The sequence below is a fragment of the Diabrotica undecimpunctata genome, chromosome 9 (assembly GCF_040954645.1).
Source record: "Diabrotica undecimpunctata isolate CICGRU chromosome 9, icDiaUnde3, whole genome shotgun sequence".
Classification (NCBI taxonomy): Eukaryota; Metazoa; Arthropoda; class Insecta; order Coleoptera; family Chrysomelidae; genus Diabrotica; species Diabrotica undecimpunctata.
Window position 1 is genome coordinate 14,822,859 of NC_092811.1, and position 23,548 is coordinate 14,846,406.

At 31.0% G+C, this 23,548-nt stretch overlaps 1 protein-coding gene across 2 annotated transcripts; it reads right to left on the reverse strand.

Moving 5' to 3' along the window:
• Positions 1-5,942: 5,942 nt before the first annotated feature.
• On the reverse strand, positions 5,943-16,521 carry LOC140450295 (uncharacterized). Of its 2 annotated transcripts, none has more exons than XM_072543837.1 (5): positions 16,409-16,521; positions 16,265-16,348; positions 12,061-12,284; positions 8,866-8,965; positions 5,943-6,223 (listed from the first exon to the last, which is right to left on the reverse strand). In XM_072543837.1, the coding sequence occupies exons 1-5, from the start codon at positions 16,415-16,417 to the stop codon at positions 5,990-5,992; spliced, it is 651 nt and encodes a 216-aa protein (XP_072399938.1). In that variant the 5' UTR covers positions 16,418-16,521; the 3' UTR covers positions 5,943-5,989. The 2 variants fall into 2 exon arrangements, with proteins under 2 accessions (XP_072399938.1, XP_072399939.1); XM_072543838.1 differs by having other exon boundaries at positions 6,135-6,240.
• Positions 16,522-23,548: the final 7,027 nt, after the last annotated feature.

Below are 23,548 nucleotides of genomic sequence, written 5' to 3' on the forward strand. Positions count from 1 at the left end.
TAATAATGCTAATATTAGCGAACTTCCTTTTAAGTCTTATTCGACATATCCTATGATCAATAGCTTTGAAATCGATTACACTGTTTGACCTTGCTGCTTACAATAAATCCGGCACCAAATTCGTGTCGGGTAGGATGTCCACTGTAGTAAATATTGCAGTTATTTTTTTCCAGAATACCTGAGCTAATCCACCTCATTTCCTGTAAAGCAATGCTATCTGCTTTGGCATTATTCATTTCTTATATGAGCAGAGCAGTGGCTCCAGACTGATAAAGGCTTCTTACGTTTCAGGTGGAAATTTTTAAATCGTTATCCTTATTTCGTTTGCAAGTTCGTCGTAGGTTAGACAGTCCGGTTTCTTTCTTTGTAGCTTTCATAACACAAGGTTTTTCCAAACCCCCTTTTCGGAGGCCCATTTCACCAGCTCTCGTCAATTCCCGACCCAACTTTCCACCCGGGTTGGATATCGGATCTCCAGTTGGGTTGCTCGGTTTACAGGGATACCAGCATGAAGGTGAGAGTCGGATTTGAGTACAAGAGGCTAATTGGAGTAAACTGGATTCAACTCCATGTTTTCGCATTCTACCCCTTTATCCCCTAATATAACATATACTGAATTTTAATAGAGTGAAAACTTTGAAGTCAAATATCTCAAAATCAATTTTTGGTGCTTGGTCTATTGATGCATAACGCCGTCCCTATAATAACTCGTAACTTAAGACAGTTTAACTGCACTGTTATCTTTCAAATTTTTTCAAGAAATGACTGCATTTTAAGGTTGATCTGCACCCCCAAAAGACAAACTCCAAATTCAAAAAATTTGAAAAAATTTGAGAAGGTGTATGTGATGACTAGAAGTATTTTGACAACTTTTAAGCAAACTTCATGTTTTCGTTTTTGAAAAAACTCAAAAAAAACTGCTTTTTTCCAAGTATAAAGCGGGAGAACCAAAAATAGGATTTTGTTAATTTTTTTACAGCATCAAGATATAATTATAAGAAATACTTATGAATTTTTTGAAAAATTTTGAATTTACAGTTTTGTCCCAATAGGAAAAAATAATATGTTTCGGCTTATAATAAAGTTACCGGTAAGAAACCGAAAATTTTTTTAATAACAACATATATAAAACTGTAAAAGTGCAAAATATTTGCAATAAAACGTTAAATATTTTTTCCTAAATATATGAAAAATCTCGTTAAACAAGAATTATGTCTTGAACTGCCGCCTTCAAATTGTAATGTAGGGAGATGGCTCCATCTGAAACAATGGTAGTATTTATCATCGATAGATAGCATTACGTTCGGCTTCGAAACGCTTCAAACGAAACGTCATACTAACAGGGTTGCCATATCAATTACTTTGTACAACACTTTGGCAGATTATAACAAAACTTAATATAAATGTTATCGGTTTGAATTTTGAACCGGTCATGCTGAGTTACACAATAGTAGATACTGCAACTTTTATTTTGAAAGTATGATAATGATATTATAAAATTTACACTCTATAAGTAATGTATCTATAAAAAACCTATTTAGTTTTACAAAACTATTTAGGAGTTTTTAGTTAATTATTTTAGTATTTATAAACAATAGTGCTCCTTGCATAACCAGTGGCGTACTCACAATTTTTCTGAGGGTTGTGTTTTGAAATTTTTTTATGCTACCTCTATTGTAAGTCTATTTATTATCCTGCCTACCAACTAAAACCACCCTCTCTTACTTGTGTGCATTTGACTGTCGCACGTACCGTACTCCGAAAGGGGTGTGGAGGCACGTACCGTAATTATAAAATTAAGTACATTTACTTTCGAAATATAATAAACACTAGAAACCTCGCCCTGTGGACAAGGCATTACAGCCTGCAAGTCATATACTTCAACTATAAATATCTAAGTAACTTTTTGTTTATCTTTTTCTTTTTCTTTTTCTTTTTCTTTTTCTTTTTCTTTTTCTTTTTCTTTTTCTTTTTCTTTTTCTTTTTCTTTTTCTTTTTCTTTTTCTTTTTCTTTTTCTTTTTCTTTTTCTTTTTCTTTTTCTTTTTCTTTTTCTTTTTCTTTTTCTTTTTCTTTTTCTTTTTCTTTTTCTTTTTCTTTTTCTTTTTCTTTTTCTTTTTCTTTTTCTTTTTCTTTCTCTTTCTCTTTTTCTTTTTCTTTTTCTTTTTCTTTTTCTTTTTCTTTTTCTTTTTCTTTTTCTTTTTCTGATCTTGAAAGAATTTTCTCTTTAAATAATAAAGACCGCCTTCTATATATTCGCGTTTAGAACGAGATCTACAATAATGGCTCTCGATTCTCGGAATGGAGTTAATATGATCCCTGACGTCGTCGTAGAGATGGATTAATCTGGTGCAGTTGTTGTTCTTTTTCACAACAGTTCTGATGGTTTTCTCGGAAATATCTAGGGTATTCATGAAGAATATTTTGCATACTCTCTTACGTTCAGTACCTAAAGGCAAATAGTATGCTTTGTTAAAATTTTTGCGTGTACTGTCAACGCGTATAATATAACGACACTTTGGTACAATATAGACTTTTTATTAGATATCAGAGCTGGGAACAAATTAATTACAATTAAAAATTGAGTATGCACTTTACTTAAAAGTAAATGTAATTAATTTCCATCTGTAGCTGTGATGTGATCGTTATATTTTCTTTTTCGAGATAAAAATGTGATTACTTTTCACTATGGTATTAAGAGTGGATCAAATTTTCCTACTGCGCGAAATACAAGCAGAAAGCTACGAATATGGGAAAGATACAATGGCCCTATTCATCGACTTTAAACAAGCGTTCGATAGGATAAAGAGCAAAGAAATATACAAAGCACTACGTGAAATGGGAATTAGTGAAAAACTGATAAGAATGGTAAAAATGACACTCCGAAAAACAGAGAATAGGGTTAAAATAAATGGCGAAGAAACAGATAAGTTTGAGGTTAGTGAGGGGGTGCGACAAGGAGACCCACTGTCATTGCTGTTGTTCAGTATCGTCCTCGAAGTTACCATCAGAGAAGCTGGAATCAACAGGTCAGGACTTATATATCAAAGAAAACACCAATGCTTAGCATTCGCTGACGACATTGTACTGATAGCCAGAAGTAAGCAAGAATTAAAAGAAATAATAAAAAGATTAGAAATGAAAGCGAGAAAGAAAGGGATGTACATAAATGAAGAAAAGACCAAATATATGGAATGGACAGAAAGAGATTACCTACAAGAACAATATCTGACAGTAATAACAGATGAAAAAACATATAAATTCGAAGAAGTAGAAATATTCCAGTATTTAGGAGCGACATTCACGAGAAGACCAAATATGAAGGAAGAAATCCAAGCGAGAATTATGGCCGGTAACCGTTGTATTTTTGCACTAAACAATTTATTAAGAAGCAAAAACATATCTAGAAGGGCTAAGATAAGAATATATAAGACAGTAATAAGACCTATTGTATTATATGCCAGTGAAACATGGACAATGAACAAATCCGAGCAAGTCTTGCTGCAAGTCTGGGAAAGAAAAGTCCTAAGGAAAATATTTGGAGGTAAATTATGGAATGGTATATGGATAAAAAGACCAAATATGGAATTAGAGGAGATGTATGGAGAGCCGAATATCGTAGGGATCATAAAGTCACAAAGACTGAGATGGTTGGGACACATCCAAAGGATGGAAAACACGAGAATGCCAAAAAGAATGCTAATGGGAGAAATAGGAGGGAAAAGGAAGAAAGGCAGACCGAAAACCAGGTGGAAGAAGGATGTTGAAAAAGACATAGAAAAACTTAAAATACCAAACTGGAAAAATAAAGCAACAAACAGAAAAGAATGGAAAAGAATAGTAACCCAAGCCATGGGCCTTCTAGGCCTGGAGAGCTAAATTATATATATATATATATATATATATATATATATATATATACCTTTTACAAAGGATTTTAATTAATTTTTTTGAGGAATTTGATTACGCACAAAATCTACTGTTGCCAAAGCTCAACATAACAAAACCGTTCTATATAAAAGACTTTTATGGATGTACGTATTCAATATACACGTGCATCGTGTTGGATCATCATAATATGTATATTCCTTCATGGAATCTCAATGTAAAAGGAAAGCAAGTAGCGTTGCTTTATTTATCTTTGACTGTATTCACAATAAATTAACAGATTATCCTAATTCCAAGCACATTGTCCTTCTATCAGATGCAGCTGGAGGCCGAAATAAAAATCAGACTTTGTTACGGTTTTGTTCTTGGATATTAAAACTATACAGAGTCGAAGTGATACATATTTATCCTGTTAGTCGACACTTCTTTAATAAGTGCGACAGAAATTTTGGTGTTATAAGGCAGGCCTTAAAAAGAGTTTAAGATATCTAGAAACCCAAAGTCTACCTAGAAAAAATCGTACAGCGCAGACAAACTCCTTCTCTTTTCTGCCTAAAACATGACTCCTGTATAATACTTGACTGGGATTATGAGTTTAAAGGACAACAGTATCGCGTGCTGAAGAATAAACCTTGTGGGACACTGTCTGCTTCTAAAAGCTACTTTGAAATGTATACCCCTTTTAAATATGCAAAAACGTTGCCACTTGACCTTGCTCTTACACCTTTACCTCGGGTTTCTATTAATCAGTCTAAAATTAAAGACGTGAGAGACTTGTTTCAGTACTTAAGAGAAGAAAGTAGAAACTTCTACAATCTTTTATTTCAAGAAAGCACACCGGCTGAAAAGAACAATGAGAGTAGTGCTGATGACTTAGATGACGAGGAAATTTAGCATAAAATTATAATAAATATTATGCAGTATAAACAAAATAAAACTTTCACGTTTTAATCTGTCAAATGTGTTCTCCAGAAGAAGGGCGTATGTAAACTTGTTTTAATACTCTTCATTTGAAAAAAAAGACATATTTTATAAAGGTAATCTCTATTATTTTATCAATGGATCGAAAATTCTTAAAACTTAAACATTTAAACAATGCAAATCTTGGTTCACCTTAGGAATGGATGGTAAATCTTTAAATGCTTGTTCTTAAAATACACTTTTAGCAGATAGGCCCTTCTTCCAGCTACCGCCTCAATTCCTTATCGTTAGATGCCTATTTGATTTAAAACTAATTCACAAAAATAAGAGCCTATTAATTTCAATTACTATTTTTTTCGGAAATAAGCCACAATTTAAGTAAGTTTATTTTTGACGTTTTGATTTCCACTTCAGAGTTTGTTTTTTGTTGCTTGGTAAAAATGTTTTCTAATAATTTAATTTTATTTTTCTTATTCATATTGACAGTTGAGTCATATATTATACATTTTAAAGTCGACGACTTTAAAATGATATTCCCAATATTGCTGAGTTGCGTTTTTGGAACGACGTTATTTTATGATAGTTTATTCGATTACATAAAATCAACTTTAGAATACCCGTCAGAAAAATCGTAGCATGTGGTTCGTCTGTGGACAACCACATGCAATGAAGACAGTAACCTTCGTTTGGTAGTGATTCCATAGTAAATCATAAGGAAAAGACCAGGAAGAAAACCTCATAATACTATCCCGACATAGTAAGTATTTAGTTTACTCTTAAAATTTACCCTTAATAATTACTAAATTTTAAAATTTCAAAGGAGGTTTTAATTTAAAATATTAGATGTACTGATTCGTCGTTTATATATTGTTCTTTTGAATCTAATCCTGTAAAACTCCAAGTAGCTGCATCTAAGATCCATTGCCATTCTTTAACCAATTGTTGTTATCAATTCCCTTTTTAACTTTTTTTGTTAATAGCAGTTAATTTAATATTCGTTCATCTTATCTACTAATTATTAGAAAAATTTCATCTTCGTTCTCTTCTTTGATTCATCATTTTCGTCATATTTATTTTTGATAAGGTAGGATCCACACAAGTAAATAAAAATAATATGCCTGTTTTTATTGGGAAAACTTTATTTATAAAGAGTTATTTATTATAAAACATTTGGTTTACATTTTAGCAAGTTTTATCATCTTCATAGAAATTTAAGTCATAGCATTTATTTTCTCTGACGTATCCAGAACTTCCATCTGTGTACATATTAGTGTTACAATTATATGACACGTGTCGATTGATTTTGTGGAGCTGAAGATCTTTGGTTTCTTTAAGAAACGTATCGTCAAGAAACTTGCATTTGGGAGAATGAGAGAATTTTCTGTTTTGTAGAAAAGGAGGATCAGCCAAAGTCAGCTAAAAAACCAGTGATTCTAAGAAATAAAAACAGCTTATTTTTTCTGAATAGCATTCAATAACAATACCCATTCCCTTTTATTACGTTTTTGTTTAACCCTAGAATACTAGCCTTATTTTTACCTCTATTTACACTAACCATCGTAAAATTTACTCCGCTGAGAAAAAAAAATTGATCACTGAAAAAGTATTTTATTTATCTTAATGTTACAAATTATTTTAAACAAAGAGATGTTTCTAAAAACTAAAAATCGTAAAAAAATCATAAATTCCACATTTTAGAACTAGACTGCTGACAACAAAGGGCGCAATGTTCACCACAAAATGGACGTCGGCAGTGCTCGCAATGATGGGTTTGATGATGATAAATTTTGTGGAAGTTTTGAAAACAAAGTTTTCAGTGTTTTATTGTTACAAAAAATATCCTTTGATATTTACTCAGAGAGGAAGGATTTTAGATTATTATCTTCAGTGCAATTCGACTTTTTAAGAATAATGTTTTCTTATTATATTGGTTGAGGTACAATTTCTGGTTGTTTACAAAAACGGATCAGCTCAAAGAAAAATGCCGTATAAAAATGGTAATTTATTTATCCATTTCGATTGTTTTATTTATATTCGATGGATTTTGATGTCAGTCGGTTTTATTTCTTTTTTAAAACACGACCTTTGCGAAAAACTTAACCTATGCTATCAATAACTTTATTTTTAAAAGGCTGTCGAATAAATTTTTTCATATTTCTTGATATATTCAGTTTATATATATATATATATATATATATATATATATATATATATATATATATATATATATATATATATATATATATATATATATATATATATATATATATATATATATATATATATATATATATATATATATATTGTTATAATTTCATATTATCTTAATTTATTATTGCCAATGTTCGTTTATATGCGCCCAATAGATTCACCATAGGTATTTTGTAAATTAAATTTGTCAAATTAACTTATTATATCAATTTTCTATTTACCAGTGAGATTTCGGAGCCAGAGTCTAGCAAAATTTTTATAGGTGTTTCATTTATAAATTTATTCACAAATTTTAAATTTTATCCATTTTCTTTTCTCTTATGTCCTGCCAGTTTTATAAATTCCTTTGGCCGACAAAAGATTCCGGTTTGTCTCTCTGTTTCTAGTGTACGCCTTCGTGAAAACCCTCCTGTTGTCTTTCTATATTACTTCTGTCATCGCATTATCTCTCTTCCTCATATTTTTCTACTTATTGACCTCTCTTCTCATTTGTCCTGGCATTTCTGAGTTGTATCTGTTGTCCCGATATCCTTATTCATCTGTTTTCCTGTTAGTGTTATTTTCTTTAGAGTTTATGTATGTATTTCTATTAAAATTTTCTCTGTATCTGTCTATGTTCTCTTGTTAGTTCCTGGATATAAATTCTCTCTCTTATTTTCTCTATTTTCGTATTCTCTCCTCAGGATACATTCTCTTTTTGGCCGTTCTTGACAATAATTTTGGCCCCTATCTTTGTAGTCCTGCTTTGCTTGTGGTCTTCTAGTACTTATGTCTCGTACACGCGATTCTCTTATTTGTAAAAATTGACAAAGACTATCAATGTCTTTGTAATTTTGCAAAGTGATATGATCTTCTAACGTTTTCTCAAAATGTCTGGTAATTAATTCTACTAATTGTTCCGATGAATAATTGTATTAACAATGTTTGTCGTTGTTGTAGACCTGTAATGCATAGGTTTTTTCTGACATTCCCATCCTTTCATTGTATCTCCCGTTCTGCAGTTCTTTGTTGATTTCAAGTTACTGAATTTTATCCCAGAAATAATTTAAAAATCTTTTTTCAAAGATTTCTTAACTAGTAAATTCATTTTCTTTACTGTCAAACCAAAGGCTCGCTTCATTATTAAGATGGTTTCTGATATTTTCCTTATATGTTTCGAAATTTTCAACATACTTCAGTTTTTTATTTCTTGTTGTTTAGTTCTATTGCTTGTCTTATTTCGTGTTGATTTTCATCGATTTTTTGCGATTGCCTTTGCATTTCTTGTAAAATCTTTTTAAATATTTTCGGTCTTTCTGTTTCCATGGTTGTTGTTTCTAAGTTTTCTGTTTGTTTCTTCTTCTCCAAACTTTTACTTCTCACCATAGACATTTATTTTTTTTTAAATTATTCTTTCTGCCAAATACGAAGCTTTTAATTAGTGAAATATTATCCCCACCAAAAGTAAAACTTTAAAATTTAAAGTAGATTATCGTTTCAAAACGTTAGTGTAGGTCGGTTTAGGTTTTTGTTTATATATTAAATTAAGTTAACGCTATTTACTATAAACAAACCAATATAATACTAAAGTTAATTTAAATACAATTTATTATGAGCTTATTTAACTAAGGACCAAAGGGCAACTCATCCTATCACCAACCTATTCATTAATACAAAAGGGAGAAAACGATATCCACAAAGTCCGCAGTATACCAGGATATAAAGGCATCCTAATTTGTAATATTTATTATGTAATATGTAATACCGAGTATAAAAAAATTTTTACGCTATTAATTTGTAAAGTTATTTTCTTGGTTCACGGCCAAAATAAATTTAAAAACTGTTATACTTAACTTACAAAGCCTTACCCTCTTAATTGGATACTGATATGGAGTAGTATAACTACTGTGCATTGTAGACACGTAACAGTCCTCATATTTTAATGGTTTTGGCTTTTGCTCTGGAATGCTGAAATATTACAAATTATTAATAATCTTAAAGAAGAATTACCTAGAAAGTTTAACTTTCATTCGTAAATAATCGTAACAAGAATAATATAATTGTTTTGCATCATTACATATCTCTTTTAGTCCAGGATTTCTATCTGGTTTTGTAACGATAGATTTTGCCTACCATAGGGGTATTACTATTAGGGGTAGAAAATTGGGGGAAGCAACTACTGGGGGCGGAGAAGGGCAAGCAAAATAATCGAAACATATGCAAACGGCACTCAGGTTTTGGTAGGAGAGCTGGTGTCGTGGATAAGGGGGTTGGATTGGGGCAACTACAAAAAAATGAAATAAAGGGGTACTTATACAAATCTCTTGGGACAAACAAACCATAAAAAAACAGGAAACACCTCTAGTAATTTATATAGAGCGCCACTTTGAGGTGCCTAATTATAACCATCACAACAGCTAGTTGTAACTGGAGATATAATTATTAAACATAAAAAACATATCTTTTTCAAATAAAACTCAAAAAGGGTTAGTTACAAAATAAACAAATGTTAAGAAACAAAATTTAACATTTATTGTGTCTTACCACAAACAGTTACAAAACATAGAGAACACAAGAATGCTCAAAAAAAATACAAAATATTACCACAATAGTCGCAAAATACAAAAAACCTACATGCGTTCTACTGATTTACAAATTCAGGAGATGCTACAAAAACTTACTAATGATACTGACGTATAAACTGTGGTAAATATAAAAATTTTTACAAATAAAAAAAATTATCCTTTTAAACAATGAAAGCAATTATTACTTTAGCAAAAAAATGTCTGTCTTTACTTTAAAATTTAAAACATTAAATGTTACGTTGATTTTTCACTAATAATTTTGCAGTCAAACTTCTGAAAATCAAACAGGAACTTACTGGAACAACAGGAAACCATTTCCATATTCTGGAACGAAGATCTGACGTAGATGGAGTTGGATCAAACAGGAAAATGACAACAAAACTGGTGGGACATCCTTTATACTGCTTCAAAATTTCATCAGTGTACTGCACAAATCCCCCTATTAGGATACACTAACTACTTAAGGCTTTACTGCTACATACTTCTACACAAAGGGGCCAAAAACAAGAAAACACAAATTCGACGGTGAATTTGCGGATCCATACTTGTGATCCACACAGCGAACCAATTAAGAATTTGATCTACACTTGCACCTACAGCGACCCAAACATTAATGACGAATTTAAAAATTCGTTCATATAGGTTGAAAATAAACAAACACTTGACAGGAATTAAAACGCAGAAGAACGTCTACGACGTACCAAAATTATAAGGCGACTTCGAATAAAACATTAAAAGAAAATGCTGAGAAAATACACATCTTTAAAATAATAAACAACTCTAAAATGATTTATATCACTTTTCGACGCCAGGAAAGAATTGAAAACATTTGGGTTCCAATAGGAACAAAATTACATCAAAAACATTCTTAGATCTCTCGAACATATATGAGGGGACCTCAATATATCACATATACGAGGGGACTTAAAATGCTACAGTTCTATTAAAGCTTCTGTTTTTTCTAGTTCTCAATCTTTCATACTCAACTCTCAGGAAGAAAGCTGTCGTAGTTTTATTTCTTTTTTTTTCTGTCTTTTGCATCTCACTTTTCTTTTGTCTTTTGTCTCTCGAGATGATTTAGTCCATGCTCTATATTATTCTTTTTTCATTCTTCTTTTGTCCTCTATACTTTCTTTACCTTCGATTTTCTTTCCCTTCCAAAGCCGAACTATGGTAATACTATAAGATCGGTCCTACATTACAAGTGGTATTCTTTTTAGTTTATTCTTTTTAATTTTTCAATTTTTTTATCACTGTATTCTTTTCCTTTTCTTAGCTGGTCTGTCATTTATTCTGGTATATCTTGTTAGTCTGATAATTCTGTCAGGTTTTTGGTTTATTTAAACAGTTTTTAGTTTCATGTCCACATTGCTTTTCTGTAGTAATTTTAATGAAGCCGATTTTTTTTATTGTCCCCTTGGATCTTTTTCCTTGCCTTCCTATACATAATTAATTTTTTTTGTTCACGTCATCGTTCATATAGATTTTTTCTTTTTGCTAGTTTCTGATTGCTATTAAATTTATTGTCCTGTTCTTCAACTCAGCTTAGCTAAATTTATTACAATGTTTTGTTCATCTCAATTTGTATGGTACTAGTTTATGTCCAATACTATTATCGATGATATTATTGAAGGGTTAACTGTACTCCTTACGTAACTAGTGTTATGCAGAACGTAGTACAAAGGAGTCAGACAGGAATTGGACGAAACTTCAAAAGTCTTCATAAGAGATTCATCATCATCATCATCATCAAGTCCTCGTAGACACTTTGTTTCAGTACCAGCAACTTCATGTGGAGTCGTACGTTGCCATGTTATCAAATCGACTGGTAACTTTAACATCCTAATATATAAGACTATAATGTAGACTAAATTGTAACCAATTGTAACTATTAACGGGTTTTTACCCATATATTTAGTGGCTCAAAACATGTACACCTAGACAGTGATGATGGAATATGGATTCCGAAAACGTTTTGTCTTCATGACATAGCCCGATTGGGTTTTTTAATTTATATACATTTTATAAAGGATTTTAAAAAAATTTTTGTGATACGTGGTATACAGCCAGCTACAGGAACTTAGTTTCCTTGTGGATTTTGATGTATTCGTTTTCTTTGACTCTAGCTCGGTTTATTATTCCATTACTACTGTATTCGTATTCACTACACATTTATTTACCTACGTGCATTCACAACGCAAGATTGAACTTGATTGAAGATTATTGGCACTATTGCGCACAGATACAAAAATGCATATTTACAGTTTAAAAGTCCATTTTAGTGAAAAAACGATTTTGGCAAAATTATGACCTATGTGGTTTCTCAAATAAATAATTCCTATTCAAAATATATTTCAAATTATATTTCGAAATCTGTCACTAAAAGAAACAACATCATCTTGGCAAAAATACTAAAATTGTTACGTAATACAATATTATTATATAACATGATATAACTAAAAAAAAATAAATATTTACTCTATTGAAGTGTAAACATTGACGAGCTGTTTGTTTGGATTTACTTCCAATTCTCTTCGTCTAGTAAACACTTGATCTAACATGTCTCTTGTCGTAGTTACCCACTCAGTGCTATAATCGTTTCCCAAGTTTGTATAATGTGAAGTAAATAGGTTATATTTTGCTGGACAATAAGGATTTCTATCTACAGGCTGAGCGTTGTGTATATTATACCAATCCGTTACCTACAAATATAAATAATAAAGTACACTAAAAGAGAGTTTTACTCTCCAAAATTAACGCACAACCTCAAACATAGCATGAAATTTAAGATGTCTTTTTGAACCGTTAATGGATTTTGATGATTTATATACGAGGTGTAAGACTAAAGTTGTGTTTCCTCATCTTACTTTGCAACATTCTCTGTAATTTATTAGAAGAAAACGCTACATCTTATTATTATTTCGAGATAGCTTCATTCTTTCTTAACATTTTCGTTATTTTTTAACGAATAACTAAGAAATTGCAATACCTTAATTTACAACACTTTGCACTTTTTAATTACACAATTTGCAATACCTAAAATATTTTTATATATATTTGGGTATTACATACAGCAGCTTAAACTTATTTGTAAACCAGCTCGTAAGGTTTTATTACGCAATTTGTAGTTTATTTAGATTTTGCAATGGTTTGTTTTATTTTATTTTTTTTTTATTTCGTGATATTGACGATTTATGTAATTTCAGTAAATTTTAAATTATTATTATTTTTCTGACTTTTTGCAAGCTTTGTCCATAAAATTGTACAATTTTCAGTGACAATAAAGCATATTTCTATTCTCTTCTATTCTATTCGTAAAACAGTTTTTTATATCTGTATTATTAAAAAAGAAAAATCCATTTAAAGCATTACATGATTTTTATAAATATTTAAAAACTAGAAAAGATAATCTTGCTAAGCAACAGCAGCCTTAACTTAACGCTTCGATATCGCTTTGTAAAATGTTACATTTACTCCATACTGCTATATGGTGTAGAAACCTGGACCATAAAGGCCAATGTGATGAACCGATTGGAGGCCTTTGAAATGTGGGTATTGAGAAGACTACTTAAAATTCCCTCGACAGATCACACAACAAATGTCGAAGTATTAAATCGAATGGGCAGAGAACGAGAATTGCTGCCAATAATAAAAAGAAGAAAAATTGCTTATCTGGGTCATATATTTCGAAATTCTAAGTAACAGTTCTTAAAGCTTATTATGGAAGGGAAGATAGAAGGAAAACGAAGCATCGGAAGAAAGAAATACTCATGGCTTAAAAATATAAGGTATTGGACAAACCTCGATGCCCATGCACCCTTTAGACTTACACAAGAACGAGAGGAGTATGCCAGAATTGTCACCAATATCCACTAATTGGATAGGGCACCATAAGAAGAACAAGAAAAGATAACGTTAAATTGAGAAGCAATTGAGCAAAACGTATTAAATCCAAAATATATATGATTTTGAGCTATCGACAAAAACTCATTAAATTAAACCTACTTAAAAGTAAATATTTTATTGACTATTTTATTGAACTTAATAACATTATTTTTGACAGAAAGAGGAGTTTTGTGTTCAATTTTGGAGTTTCCAATTTATAAAGCTTTAATTTTGTTGGATTTATCTCATTTTGCTTAAACATTGTGTGGATTTATATTATTTTGCTCCACATGAATGGATTTATTTCATTTTACTTAACCTTTGGTTGGATTTATGGCATTTTGCTAAACAAATAAATACCCAAATCTCGAAAATAAAACATCGGTATACGAAACAATGTTATTTATTTATAAAACAAAGCTTCTCAATGATGTAGGCCTGTATCATCCTTCTAGACAATCACATTCCTTTTCCATTTCATCACCTTCATTAGCGGTGTCATCTACAACGTCCTTATACCATTCAAGGTCTTCTTCTTCATTCCACGTATTTTCGAATTTTTGTATCAGTAAATGTTTGAACGATTTTTTTCGTTTACTGGTCTTCCTAATCTCGCGGTTTCTAGTGTCAACTGTGAGTATTTTTTACCTTTCTTAAGCAACGTTTTAGGAACTTCAGAGTTACTCTAGAACCTAAAGTGCTTAAAGCACGTAATGGGTATTGGTAAAGGATAATTTTTCTTAAATATAATTCTTTTAACATCTGATATTCCATCAATTTTTTTTAAATATGATTGCAATTGTTTAACATCATACAGAATCCAATCAGATAAAAACCTGTAACAGCTCCAAAAAAATGGGAAATTTCTTCATATTCTCTTTTTGCCTTTAAAGAAGCACATTTTTTTAAGGCTTTTTTAATGCGCCCAAATACTCAGTCAGTTGGTAAGAAACTGTGACCTTCCCTGTGAACAGGGAATGTAAGATGAATTTCAGTTAGGTTTTCAGGTGATTTTTTCTTCAGTCAGTAGTAGAGGACATGGATAACATAGGCGTTTGTATTTTGCCCTCAACATCTGTCACAAAATAAAAGAAAATTTTTGGTTATTTTCAAGATTTAAAGAATCCAGATAACAAAGTAAAGCAGGTGATACTTTCATCGATACTTGTCCAGCCATATCTTCTGTCCATGTGTAGAACACGGGACTTTTAGCGTGCATGTCGACACAGCATAAAACATAAAGACTCACTTGTTGAGCATAAAATAAAGCATCATTAATAGGTTATCGTGGAAGGGGCTGTACTTGCTGGATATCAAAGCAAAAGGTGATTGAATTCGGTGACACTTCTCTTGCTAATTTATAAAAAGCCTTTCCTCTTTTATTATGAATTCTGTACTCTAACATTAAGTCGCTTTTTTCTTGCCATCCTTTGCTATTTTGAGTTTGTGCTTTAATCGAGTACACAGAGAACAGCAATCAGGTGCAGGGAAAGAACATCCGATATTGAATTCTGTTTTAAAAATATTGGCAACCATCGTCAAACTGGAGATATGGTTATTATCTGTACAATATGAGTTACATAGTTTATGTAATTTAGATATATTTAGGTTGGGAGATAAATAAATCCTCTTTGGTTTTGATCTGTTATAGGGATTTTCGCAGCCTTTTGGGTTTCCAATAAATTCAATAATTTTTATTTTATGTTTACTGCTTTATGAGAAACCTTATCTCACCCTGTTTATTCTTTTAGTTCAACTGTATTACGTTTCTTTTTACAAACTGTATTTACTCTTCGCTCACTGATTCCTAAAGCTGTTGACAAGATGTTGGAGAAAATCTTGTTGGCTTTTATGAGTGTTACATGATAAAGAGTATTAAATAAGCGAGAGTGGGGGTTTCACTTAATACCCCGTTTTCTTTATAAGGGACCAACAGTTATCATATAGTTTTGTATCTTGCTCTGATTTATCAGACGAAGCGTAAAAACGTTGCCTTAATTGTCTTATATCAGATAATTTAATATCAGTGCATTTATGACTGTTACCTGAATGATTACATGGACTATCAAACTTCTTTTTTAGCGGATCTTTATCTTCATACCTACAAATAATTTTAATCGCAATTTAAAACCGTTAGAAATAATAAATGTTAACGTGTTTTTACGGTTTACTTTTTTTACCGATCATTTAGACACTTTAGCCATTCTCTTTCGACTTCCCTTGTTACCATCTTTTACACAAATACTTGATAATATAACGTCTTCCATTTTAGTAAATTAACATGCAGTGTCTGATGCAACTGTACAAACAAACAACTCCCTCTAAAGTACCAAAGTAAGCAAAATTCATTCTTATGCATAACAAAATGAACAAAACTGTGATTGCCATCTTTTGGCAAACTGAACAAAACTTGTACAGAAATATTTTTTCAAGCTTTTATTGCAGTTTGGTTAAATATGATAGATTTATGTCAGTTTGCTTGATCTTAAAATGGGATTTATTGCATTTTTGTTTGGTTTTGAATTATTCATATAGCAATAATTAAAGATTTAGCATATAGCAAGATTTAAAGCAAATTTCCTGAATTGAATAGTTCACAATGTAGATCGAACTAAACCAAGTAATTTACTTAAAAAATGTCTAAAACTGGATTTATTGCTTTTTGCTTGGTTGCTCCTCAATTAAAGTGCCTAATTTTTTGATTATCATTGGTCAAAACACGGCAAAAATTACACAAAAAATTATTGTAAAAATACCTAAACATTTAAAATTTAGAAAACCCAATTCATTTACTTACTTTTATCCCTGGAGAGTACGTTTTCTTGGAATATAAAGTAACTTTTGGACGATGATCCATTGGTTTGGTCTTGATTGTCTCTAACTTAAATATAAATTAAATATTAGTATCCTGTCGCTATATTTTTAACACTAAAGAACTTACCACGAACATTATGGAATTGATGATTAAATCCAAATCTGTAAGCGATAATATAACAAATATATTATTGATTTTGATTTGACAGTATTGTCAGTTTGTGACTAATTTGACAAAATTACACCTAAAATACAATTCGTGTATAGGTGGCAGCACTTGTTTTGGAAGATGGCGGGGGAAATAGGGATATCTTAGACAAGGAAAGAGAGTTTCTTTTTTCTCTCTTTCCTTGTCTAAGAGGCATATCGTTTGTTGACATTATACATTTGATAGGGCATTTTAAAAGACCCCTAGTTATAGGGCAAGCAAGCTCATTATTTTTAAAATTTTATGAAATTTATACCAATTTTAAACTCTAATTTATTCAAATTTTTAACATTTATCCTTATATTATTAGTTATCTATTTTGATAGCAGTTGGCAGCACGGTCGTTTGAGAACGCGAATACTGACGATTAGTGACTAAAATAGCTTGTTTTTTAATATCACTCAATCGTGAACTTTTACGCCAAATCCCAGAAGACTTTCATATAATTACATTATTGTCAATGGCATGTATACCTACTGTCTATCAGCATTTCTATTTAACTATTTTTTGGTAGATATTTACTGCATAACACAAAGAGACTTGGCGATAATTATGACACCCCTTCTGCAGTAGCGTGATAAATATGCACAAATGATGTGTTGAACCTTATAAAGGTGTTGAAAAGCTTACAAAAATCAGAAAAATAACTATAAAAATTACTTAAAATTGACTGACATTACATAAATCGTCATTATCACAAAATAAAAGATAATAAACTACACAATCAATTCCAAAATTTAAATAAATTGCAATTTACATAAGAAAACCTTACAAACTAATAAGTTTAAGTTGCTGCATGTGATACCCCTATATAATATATATAAAAATACTTTGGGTGTTTTGTTCATAAAAGTACTGCAATGTCTTAGTTATTCGTTAAGAAACTCCTCTACTAAATAATGTGGTCTTTAAGATAGATAGGCTTTTGTCATTTTACATAACTTAAGGAAAGAAGTTGCAGATTTAAGTTGCAAAGAGAGATAGTTTTATAATTTTTTTGCCGAATATAATATAGATTTCTTTACTAATTCAGTGGACGGGATCGGTAAATAAACATTTAAGGTTGAATTTCTGGTAGAGTAGTCATGATTAGGTCTTGCTGGAAAAACATGTAGGGGTTTACGAATTAGGCAAACAGTTTCTAAATATATAAAGAGAGAATAAAAAGGAAAAGACAGTTAAGATTTGGTTTCACGTACAGGGCGCTTGAGCATCCGCTTATACGTATTTCGGCCTAATAGGCCTCATCAGAACGGCTTTCGCAATCGCTCTAAACGTGAAATAAATCTTTTCTGTCTTAGGAAGCAACTCTAACATGGCTTCGTATAGACGCAATGTAGCGACATCTGATAATAAAATCGTAGACTGATTTTCGAAACCAAATTCAGAATTTTGCTTTAATCTGCGCCTTCTAAGAATTGCAAGGCAAAACAGACGTTGATAAAGATGTTATGAGAGACATGGGGAATCTAAAAATTGCATTCCACAACATATCTCCTCAACTAAGCAAAATTCTTAGCGAATTGGTTTCTAGTACTCGTATAGACTATATCGAAATAAAAAGGAAAAGATAGTTAAGATTTGATTTCACGTACAGGACGCTTGCGCATCCGCTTATACGTATTTCGGTCTAATAGGCCTCATCAGAACGGCTTTCGCAATCGCTCTGAACGTGAAATAAATATTTTCTGTCTTAGGAAGCAACTCTAACATGGCTTCGTATAGACGCAATGTAGCGACATCTGATAATAAAATCGTAGACTAATTTTCGAAACCAAATTCAAGAATTCCGCTTTAATCTTGCCTTCTAAGAATTGCAAGGCAAAACAGACGTTGATAAAGATGTTATGAGAGACATGGGGAATCTAAAAATTGCATTCCAGAACATATTTCCTCAACTAAGCAAAATTCTTAGCGAATTGGTTTCTAGTACTCGTACAGAGTATATCGAAATAAAAAGGAAAAGACAGTTAAGATTTGATTTCACGTAAAGAGAGAATAGTTAAAATTCCCTGATTTTTGAAGTAACTTCTGCAATGTGTTATTGTATTGATGAAGAAAAGATACTGCGTTGCTCTTTTTTGTATATTAAAATTAATATCAGATTGGGCAGCTGTAATTGAAACTCAAAAAGCAAATTTATATTGAAGATGAGACTCGAACAAAGAAAAATATGTTATTTTGGAAGATGCTAAATTGGTTTTCTTCGCAACAGATCTTATTGCATAGCAGGATAAGTCTAGTTTCTTACTTAACAAATCTATATGAAGCAACCATTTAAGGTTACTGTCTATAAAAATACCAAAATATTTTTCAGAACAAACCATACTGATCTAACTGTTATTACGAAGGAAGGATTGAAGAGCTCTTTTATAGGATAATGCAACTGTCTTACGCACGTTAAAAGAGAGTAAATTAGAGTCGAACCAGGTTTTTATATTAAGTAATTTATTATAGTTATAGTTGCAAGAGTTGTAATATTAGAATTCCTCCAGGTGATACTGGTATCATCAGCAAAAAAAAAGATTCCATCAATTTTTAAGTTAGAGTCGAACCAGGTTTTTATATTAATTAATTATAGTTATAGTTGCAAGAGTTGTAATATTAGAATTCCTCCAGGTGATACTGGTATCATCAGCAAAAAAAAAAGATTCCATCAATTTTTAAGTTAGAGTCGAACCAGGTTTTTATATTAATTAATTATAGTTATAGTTGCAAGAGTTGTAATATTAGAATTCCTCCAGGTGATACTGGTATCATCAGCAAAAAAAAAAGATTCCATCAATTTTTAAGTTAGTGGTGTCATTTATAAAGATAAGGAAAAGTAGAGGACCAATACTGAACCAATTCAAAGAAATACCTTGAGTTCTGTAGAAATTTAGTTTTTTTATCAAAATGTCGTGATTTACAAAATCAGAAGCTTTGGCATAGTCACAAAAAACAATGGCAGTTTAAAGATTATTGTTTAGTGCTTGATACACCTCATGCAGCACAGAAAACTGTAGTGCCGAACTGACTTTGTGATAAAAAGTTGTTTTCAATGAGAAAGGATATAAGTCGGGCTTTTTTAAGTCTCTTAATAATTTTGGATAGAACCGGTATTATAGCAATAGGTCTATAGTTGCAAACATTCGATTTTTTACCACTCTTATAAAGAGGAATAACAATGGCTGTCTTTAGGCACTCTGGAAATATACCTTTTTTAAAGGAATCAATTATTAGTAAGATAACGACTTCCAACATATTTTTTGGGAGATTCAAAAAGAGAGAAAATTTTTGGGAGAAAAATTTTATGGATAGTCCATCAGTACTACAGAAATTTTTGCTATTGATACTACTTGGATGAGTTCAGATTTGTTAACGGGTCTTATAAAGAATGAATTGGAGAAATAGGATCTTGTTGAGGCAAAATAGCTGATGTTATATTTTTACTCACATTAACAAAGTATTCATTTGGAATTTCAGAGTTTGGAAAAGAAAATGTTTGAGCTGTTTGAGCTGAGTTTTATTTTGAAGATCGTTTATTATGGACCAAATTTCTTTTGCAACATTTTTAGAGCTTCCGAGATGATTTTGATAGTACATTTTTTAGCTGTTTTGATAAGTTATAGAAGGGTTTTTCTGTACTTAGAGATATATTCAGTGACAAAGACGTTGATAGTAAATTTCTTGATGTAAAGTAGTGAACTGAAGTTTTTTAACCAGGATATTCTTCTTCTTTCTTAACCTCGATTGCGAAATATTTTTCCTTGCAGGATGCCTTGTAGAACATGTTAAGCAATGCAAATCTACTTAGTAACAACATAAAAATAAGGAAGAGAGTAATTAAAAGACGAATAAATAAAGACTCTTAAGATAGAATTTTGTGGTGGACGCTCAATAATAAAGGAGTCCCCGATGAATATGTGAAGATTGTAAAAGATTTATGTGAAGTAACTGGTGTTAGAACAGGCGTGGCGGAAATTTGATAAATTTATATAAAAGTAAGATAACAACAGGGCCCAGACAACAGGCTACATTGATGTAATGGTTGCATGTGGGTTGTTCATATCAAATAGGAAGATGAATTGAAAATAATAGTCTTGAAGAGAAGACACGTAATTAATCTTTGGAGGTGGAATAATGCAAAAGTAGGAAATGATAGGATATTTTATTATTGAATAAAAACTGTTTTTTATTTGCACTACTCTTGGTACCTGTGCTATTTACTATATTTCAGGAACTTGTATTGGATTCCTGCCGTTACTTTAGCACGGTTACATTTTTAATATCTTTTTAATTGATAATTTTCAAAAATCAGAATTCTGATATCAGGTAACATCAAACCTTATTTTTAATTTTTCGTTTCAAACTAGACTGATTAATTTCGGATTAGATGGGGGCAAAGGGATAATGAATTTCCTGTACTTCTTGCCCTACCGACAACATACACGAACGGCAAATTAGTTTCCTAAATTGAGCTGAATTTATAATGTAACTGTCGTCATTGAGTTTTCCCGGAGTGAAGTCACATTTTTTCTGGAAGAGCCCGAAGGGTTCTTCCCCAGATCGACTTGATTTAAAAATATAAATGCATTCCGTTTTCAGAGTAAATTTCAATTTGTGTTTGAGTGGTAGAAATATTGTAAGTGCGTTTCATCCGGATTACAGTTCAAATTTCGACTATACTTAACCCATCAAAAAAATATTTACATTTTGTAGATATACAACTACAGTTAAACGTAAAAGTTAATTGAATATAAATAAATCATCGCAATACGAAATATTTTTTTAGTTCAGAGAAGATATACAGATCTTTCGAAAAAAAAAACATAATTATAGCAGTTATTAGGGTAAATTCCCTTTCTCTTTGGATAAATAATCTAAAATAGTGTAAAACTAGTTCCAAATCCTGTGACATCTACAAAATATGTAGGAGTAACTCTTGACGAAATTTTGAAGTATAATCCTTATAAAGACAACATTTGTAATACGGAATATTTTATTTCAAAAGTTATACCAAGTAGCAGGTTCTTGTTATTATTAAGGTTGATCTTCACCCTCGATTAATTTGTTTCTGATCCTAGAGATGGCTCTACTGCGGCATACTACTGTGGTAATTTTTTTAACTTAATCGTAGATTTCTACATGATGACTCTGTAATATTTTCAAACCCTAACATAAATTGCAGTTTTCTATCATTATATCAATTGGCTGAGTTGCCAAGTTGTGTAAACAGTAATTTTATCAAATACCTACGCTATAACTTATAATACTAGTAGACCAAGTAAGCAAAGATATCTTTAACACCATCTTTATGTATAATACTTTACTGCTCTGCTGTGTCAGTTGGAATATAATATTCTAAACAATTTTATCGACAAAGAAATTATTGCCGCTATATCTGTGAATATCATATTACCATTAAATTGGTACATCATATTATATTACATTTTTGTTGATAGTTAAAAATTAAATGATCTGGTAATATGTAATATTTATACTATCTCAGTCTTTATGGATTAATACATTTTACTATGTCTTCCTCTTCATCAAATTAGTTTATAATAGAAAAAGCAAGTAATTTTACTTGAATTTTACAATGAATCATTTACTTGAATTTACAGCCCGTAAACAAAAAATCCTTTTTGATTCGCTTTCCGTATCAGTTATTTTTAATGGGACTGATTGTATTTTTATTTTAATTTTGTTTAGGCTTCTTAATACCATATATATATATATATATATATATATATATATATATATATATATATATATATATATATATATATATATATATATATATATATATATATATATACCTTTTAAAAAGGATTTTAATTAATTTTTTAATATATGGTATACAGCCAAATACAGGAACGTAGATTCCTTGTGGATTTCAAATTCCTCAAGTAATAATTTTTTTAACTTGGAATAGGCCTCGAGTCTCTTTTTATGGAGATTATAATCAACATGGCATTCATATTTCCGGTTCTCTTCTCGTGTACCTAACTTCACACTCACGACAGCAATCACATGTCAGTCTTCGGTTTTTTGAACGTAAAATTAGTTTCTCTGAAAAACTTGAAATAGGTCTTGTATTTCATGGTAAGATTATTCTCATAGGTTAGGTCTGGGTTGTCGAATAGGTACAATGTATTTGTTTTTTCAGGTGTGTAATGACTTGGTTTATGTGGAATAGATTATAAATGTTCTAAAGGCATAGAATACACATCATCTGAAATTTTTCTTTGCTTTCCGTGTTTTCCATTAGTGGAGAACAATTTTTTTCTGTAATATTTTAAAACGCTTCATTCCTACTTGATATAACTCAACAAAAAAGAAACGGCACGCGGGCCCATCACAACCAGAAGTTTTAAGCTTGTATTTCCAGTGATACTGTCTGCTAATTCTGGCATTTTCTATCTTTCTATACCTTTTTGGAGGCTCCCCTAATGCCATACAATCTGCTAGAAGAGTGTTTTGTTCTTTTTTTTAACCATTATCATAAAAACAGTCAAATAAACGCTTTTGATCTTGCAAAGATATTTTTGCAAAACGTTTTTCTACACAACACTGCGGACAACCGAAAATACCTTACTATGTACAGTTTTTCCCTTAAATTTTGACACATACTCCTGCCCACTCTGTCTTTTAGATTTTGCCACGTTTTCTTTCCAATGGTCTTTCTGAACAATTTTCTTTTTTGATACCGCGTTATCTTAAATAGCTTAACGATTAGGTATTGTTTTAAAATGCACTTAAACTTACATTTTAAAGTATAACATAACCTCAATCACATTGTCAGAAATTTACCAAAACAGACTTGATTTAGAGGCACAAATGCTTCTTAGCTATGCCAAACCCTTCACTGAAAAAAATGTTTCACCAACGTAAAAAACCGTAATATCGTAGAAACAACTGGTAGACTGACAGAGAAAGCATAAAGAGTTCAATTCTGTAATCTCTGGAAAAGGGCCCATAGGCCTATAGGCCTTTATTTTAGCGACTGTCTCAATTGTGATCAGAAAATACATTAACATATGATTTTTATTGCCTGTATTGCGCTTCAGTATCTAT